This window comes from Sardina pilchardus, chromosome 7 (assembly GCF_963854185.1).
Source record: "Sardina pilchardus chromosome 7, fSarPil1.1, whole genome shotgun sequence".
NCBI classification, from domain to species: domain Eukaryota; kingdom Metazoa; phylum Chordata; class Actinopteri; order Clupeiformes; family Clupeidae; genus Sardina; species Sardina pilchardus.
Window position 1 is genome coordinate 1,622,950 of NC_085000.1, and position 6,528 is coordinate 1,629,477.

Consider the following 6,528-nt stretch of genomic DNA (forward strand, 5'->3'; position numbering starts at 1 on the left):
AGTAATGCTTGCTGTAGGAAACCAATTAATTCCTTCAATCAGATTCCCGTCATAATATGAATGAAGTATGTCAGTATGAAGTATGTAATGCATATTCCATTCATGAAAACAGTATGTATAAACATGTCCCGCTTACCAATTTCTCACAGTCTGCCTCTGCCTTCTGCCGCCTACGAATCTCAACGTCCACCTGATTCCGGGCGTGTTTCAGCTTCACTTCCAGGGCACCTCTCTCAGTCTCGACTTTAGCCAGCACCTCTTTACAGGAACAAAAGTCCTGCTCCAATTGCAGCCATTTTCGTCTACAGTCATCGAAATTCAGTGCCATCTGAATAAACTCTGGTTGGAAAAAGACAAATTCCATTATATGTTTTAAAAATACAGTATTGGAAACGCTGTTTAGTAACGTAACGGCAGTTAATAGTCAACTACTTACGTGGCTCAACACCCTCGCTGAGCACCTCCACCTGAGCCCGTAGGTTCTGGAAGAGGCCGTGAAGACTCATCACTGTAGTATCCATGATCTGTGAGCAAAGGCAGACAAAGCAAACTTTTAGCATGCACTGCTACAGTTCACATCGCAAATGCCGGTTATTCGAACCCCTAGCATAACGTCAAGATGACCTAACGTTAGTCAATGTCAATGTCAATTTATTTGTATAGCACTTTAAAAAACAACAACAGTTGACCAAAGTGCTGTAAAACAAACAATCAGACAAACAAGAAACATAGGCTACATAAGACAACAGAGGCTAGACGGAGCGGCGTAGTCACCAGCGTGCCCATCAAGCGTGACACCAAGACAAACAAACATATTTTTTAAAAAAATAACAAATCGCTACATAAAGATAATGCCGTACGGAGCGGCGTACTAGCCAGCGTACCCGTGGCACAAGACATACAAAGACAGACAGTTAGTGAAAAAGACTCAGTTATTTAGTATATTCGTTTAAAGTTTAACACACTCCATTACAGCTAACACGAATGTCAAGCCAACGTTAGATGACGACATTCACAAGCCATTGCCATAGACATCACAGCTAACGTGAAGCTAAACATGTAGCAGCTATTTGTTATCATAAGGTCTCCTTTGCAATATAACATTAGCTTGCCCATTTTGTACATTTGCATCGACGTTAGCGCTATGCGAATAACAATTCACAAACCAATTCAAAATAACGTACTAATTTATGTTAAAACACCAATTTCAACACGCTTTTGAACGTTTTTCACCTACATTAGTGAAGTTAAAGGATGGCTACCTAGCGAAGGCTAACCTTGCGAATGCCACTGAATAACGGGTGGATGTTATCCGCTAGGTCGTACTCGGCAGTTATGCTAAGTTAGTGGTGGAACATTTGCTGTTAAAAATACCAATTCGTGACTTACATACTTTTCAGCTCGAAGCGGTATCGGATCTCGTTGTAATAAATGTTATGGTCCAATAAAACCTTAACGCGAACTTCAAATGCTTTCCATTACACTACACTACCATGGCTGGCTTTACTGCAATGACAACAGCCTAGTGCTACTGCTTTGTAAAACGATAGAAAAAGTTGCATTTCAAATTTTCCCGGCGACCAATGACAATGAAGACGTACTGACGTAATCTGACGATGTGCGTATGGGCGGAGCCAGAACACGCTGGGTTTGCACCCGTCGCTGAGACTACGTCACTACGTTCACTGGAGGCAAAACAACCGAAAAAACAGCTACAACACAAACTCCTCTGATACGTCTTTGTATTGTAAATCTTGGACATGACCATTTAAGTCAAGTCAAGTCATATTTTAAATTAAATTTAAATCTCTCACTCTGGCCTATAGGACACTGACTGGATCTGCTCCCAGCTACTTCAGTTCTTTAATCACGATGTACATTCCCAACCGCCCATTGCGATCTTCTGAGGAGCGTCTGTTATGTCGACCAACCATACATGCTAGGTCAAATTGTAGATCCTATTCTTCAGTGGTTCCGTGTTGGTGGAATGAGTTGCCCAGTGCTCTCCGTTCCAGCAACAGCTTTGGATCTTTTAAGAGGGGTCTTAACCCTCTACACCCCATAGCGGCCGCTGCCGGCCGTTCTGTATTCTCCTGTAGCGGCCGGCGACGGCCGCTGACGGCCAGCATATAATCATGGATGTAAACACTGGAAATGCTGTTGCTGAACTTGATCTACACACCTGATATGCTTCTTTACACTTTAATGAACAGATTGTTATATTAAAAGCTATATGTTTGTATTGAACTATTTTGAGATATTATCATGTTATTACATGATGTGCCTTGGCTGCAGTCAAGGACGATATGAGAGAGAGAGAGCGGAGGTTCTCTTGACTAGCCGGCTAATGTAGTCATCCTATTTAAGCTATTCATATCACTGCTAAGCTATTTGATACATTGGCAATCATACCATATAACTTGTTACATTTTACTCTCAATATTTCCCGCTACAAAGTGCTTAGTATTCCACTTTGTAGCCTTCTCTTATCACTCGATTACCTCAGAGAGCCAGATCGGAAAAATGACAGCACCGAAACGTCCACGTATGTTTACCCTGGAGGAAACTTTAGTGCTTTGCCTTGAGCCTCAAATGGATACTGAGCCGGACATTTTCGAGTCGGATGACAACGACACTAATGTAAGTTATAAAATGAATGTTGGCAGATAACATACAGCCTTATTGGACCTGTAGTTGCCAACTCTGGCATCTACAACAGTTATGAATAGCTACGCTAACTTCACGGAGCCTACAGTTTGTGTTAGTGCGCCGGTGTCTTTCAAAACAAAGTTAGCCTACACAGTAGCCTCTTACCTATAAAACATGATACAGCAAATATTGCGAAAATTATTTACCTTATCTGTTGGTAACCACAGTAGATCGTGAAGTAGCCTACTAGTGATTTTAGTCCAAGCCGTATTGTAGGTGAGGTAATCCGCTTGGTGCTAGCAAGCACATAAATTCCTGTCAAAACGATGGTCTGACGATAACGCAGATTTCGCAAAGATGTTTATCTTACTTGTTAGCCTAATTGTTGGTTGCTAGTAAACTGGCTGGATATATGCCAGGTCTTACTATGCTGTTAGTACACAGAGTATTCCTCTTACATGGATTGCATGGCTTATGAACATCAAGTGACATTTCTAGTAACGTTATCTCGGGCAAAAACGTTATCTGCGACTGGGGGGGGATTGGCTCGCGCCGCTGTCATTCTTCCACACTGTCATTGTACGAGTGTCGTAGACGTTGTTTTGGTTATTTCAGTATTTATATATTTATTTTATTTTGCAATTAGGCTATATAGGCTATCAGAAGGTGTTGTATAGCTTTGGCAGGTCAAATATGAATGTACTTTGTGCTACTGAATAATGCAGCTGAGATAATAAATTCTTTGGAAAATATTTGTTGGTGTCTATAGGCTATGTCTGTAAAGGTAAAATGGTTAATGATACATTTCCAGTTTAGTAGTGGGCTAGACTTTTTTTCTGAGTCTCCAAGTTTAGCTGCAGCTTCCTTCATATGGATAAAACATACTCTTAGGCCTATATAAGGAATCCAAAGTAAGCCAGATGTCGCGGTTGAGGAAGAAACCATTGATAAATGGAAGTAGCAACGGCATGATGAGTGGAGGAATTATATTGGAGAAGCCTGCTTGTACAGGAAGACCTGACCTCTTCTCGTAAAATGATTGCTTTCTACAAAGAAAGCAAAAAGGAAAGCCCTTTCCCTGTTAGTATTTTGTTTGTTTTAGATGGATTTGGTGTGTGAGAGCAGTGATGCTCAATCGAGTGAGGAGAATGAGGAGGACGGAGATGAAGGCGAGGAATATGAAGAGCAGCCAGTGTTGTCTCTGAGAGGGAGAGAAGGAAGAGGGAGAGGAGGAAGAGGAGGAGGAAGAGGAGGAGGCAGAGGAAGAAGAGGAGGAAGAGGAGGAGGCAGAGGGAGAGGAGGCAGAGGAGGAGGCAGAGGAAGAGGAGGAGGAAGAGGAGGAGGCAGAGAGAGAGGAGCTGGTCCACTGGACTCTGAATGGACAGAAATGGTGACAGCTCCCACCATTAATCCCTGTGACACCCAACCAGGTCCTACAACGAGCGTTACCGGGGTGTTAGAGTTGCTTCTGCAGCTGCTAGGTGTGTGTTTTTTTGGTGACATGGTAGCAAATACAAACACCTATGCTGCCATTAACAACTCCCCTCCTACCTGGTACGATACATTTGAAGCAGAAATGAAAGCCTTTGTGGGATTCAATATTTTGATGGGTATTCACAGTTTGCCATCAATAACCGATTTCTGGAGCTCTGATGAATGTCTGCGTGTTCCCTTTATAGCCAATAGAATGTCTAGGAACAGATTCGAGCAACTTTGCTGCTTCATGCAGTGTAGAGCTACATCAGAAATTGACCATGAAGATAAATTGTACAAAGTCAGGCCTTTTATCCAAATTCTCCAACAAAATTTCGCCAAAATTCTAACCCCCTGGACATCTCTTTCAGTTGACGAGGCCATGATAAAATATGATGGACGGCTGCGCTGGAAACAATACATGCCAAAAAAACCTGTGAAATGGGGAATTAAAATATGGTGCCTCTGTGATTCCTTCACAGGATACTGTTTAGCTTTTCATGTCTACACAGGGAAGGATGGTGATGAGGCAAATGGAAAGGGACTAGCCCACAGAGTTGTTATGGGACTCATGAGGGGCTACCTGGGACGCAACTATCATGTGTACGCAGATAACTTTTTTTCTTCTTTTCCCCTGGCTAACGATTTACTACAGTGTAGCACTTACTACTGTGGAACCATCCGCAAAACTATGAAGGGTTTCCCTAAGACTATTTTGGAAGATGCCTTGATGGTTGGTGAGAGTAGGAAGGTCACTGATGGTAGTGTGATGGTTTGTCGCTGGCGTGACAAAAGGGATGTATTCACTGTGTCCACCAATAACTCAGGGGAAGACACACAGAAGCCCAGAACAAAATTTAGGCAAGACGAATTAATAACTGTCCCCAAAGTTATTATGGATTATAACAGGAAAATGGGGGGAGTTGATCACTTAGATCAAATGAGAAGTTATTACAATGTAGGACGCACTGGTAGAAAATGGTGGAAGTACGTATTTTGGGGTTTGTTAAATGTAGCCATTGTGAATGCGTACATTGTGTGGGTACTCCAGCAAAGACCTCTCCCAAAGAACCGCAGGCCATGGTCCCTGAAAGCCTTCAAAATAAATCTGGTCCATGAGCTGTGTGATGGCTTTAGTTCCAGAATGCGAGGAGCAAAGGGCATTGCATCTGGTACTGTAGACAGGGTGGTTACCTCTAACCTGAAGGTGGGGCATGATCTTGTGCGTTTTTCAGGAAGAAAAAAAGGGTGTATCAGTTGCAAAAGAGGAGGTAGGAGAGCTAACAGCGGCAGATGTGTGGAAACGTCATTTGGGTGCTCCACTTGTGTTGTTCCACTATGTAGGGTGGGACCGTGCTTCCAGGAATTTCATGGAATGTTGTAGATTGAGGGTTGGTTGAAATGGTTGTTTTTATCAGTTGAATAAGAGTAATATATGAATAAAAAGAATTATATTATACCTACTTATTAAATTTCAATATTGAAAATGTAATGAATGTAAATAACCCTATTCACACTAAATCCATGTGTATATTTCCAATGTTTTACAGTTCGAAATCCTTTTGACAAATATAAAGTATTTAATAAACATTCAATTACATATCATTAAAAAGTTCTGATTCTGATCTTTTAAATAAAATAAACTTGTAATTGTCCATTTTCAACTCAATTTGAGATATTCTTCATTATTCTAAGTATATTGAAAATACTCATATTTTCTCAAAATTCTCAGGGAGCAGCAGCAGCATTCTAGAATTTTGCTGGGGTCTATAGGGTTAAGGCATATTTATTTAATATGCACTTAGTCCTTTGAGTTTGTGATGTGTTATGGTTTGTATAATAGTATTGTTTTGTTATAATTTGTCTATTGATAGAATTTGAAATTTATTTTGCTATTGTCCTTAAATTTAGCCATACCATGCTTTAGTTATTATTATTATTATATATAATTAACTGAGTGACTTATTTGATTGCTATTCTCATTTCACTGTTTTATTTCTCATTAGGTTAGTGCTTAAAATTATTGTTTTACTGATAATATTACTATTCTCCCTAGTTTGTAATTGTTCACTGTTAATTTAATTTGTATTGTTATTTATTTGTATGTCGCTTTGGACAAAGGCGTCTGCTAAATAACCATAGCCATAGCCATAGCCATAGCCATAGCCATAGCCATTTATATAGCACATTTAAAAGCAACAGCATTGCACCAAAGTGCTTTACATAAAACAAATAAATAACAATAATAATTAAATTAATAATAATAATAATCATCAATAATAATAACAATAATAATAATAACTAGAAACGCAATTCCAAGGAATTACCAGTGCATGAAAATGCAAAAATAGATAGATAATGTAGATATGGTTACTAAGGTGTAGCTAGGGTAAACATGGTGGTTGC

The 6,528-nt window shown here is 40.2% G+C and overlaps 1 protein-coding gene across 2 annotated transcripts in view; it reads right to left on the reverse strand.

Moving 5' to 3' along the window:
* Positions 1-1,547, reverse strand: part of racgap1 (Rac GTPase activating protein 1) — a 52,635-nt gene extending 51,088 nt beyond the window's left edge. The window contains exons 1-3 of one of the 2 annotated variants that reach the window (XM_062540274.1): positions 1,394-1,547; positions 437-524; positions 137-339 (exon numbers count right to left, since the gene is read on the reverse strand). In XM_062540274.1, the coding sequence (XP_062396258.1) occupies positions 137-339; positions 437-521 (288 nt within the window). In that variant the 5' untranslated portion in view covers positions 522-524; positions 1,394-1,547. Of the gene's footprint in view, positions 1-136; positions 340-436; positions 525-1,389 lie in introns of both variants that reach the window. The other variant, XM_062540275.1, reaches the window with a different exon arrangement.
* Positions 1,548-6,528: the final 4,981 nt, after the last annotated feature.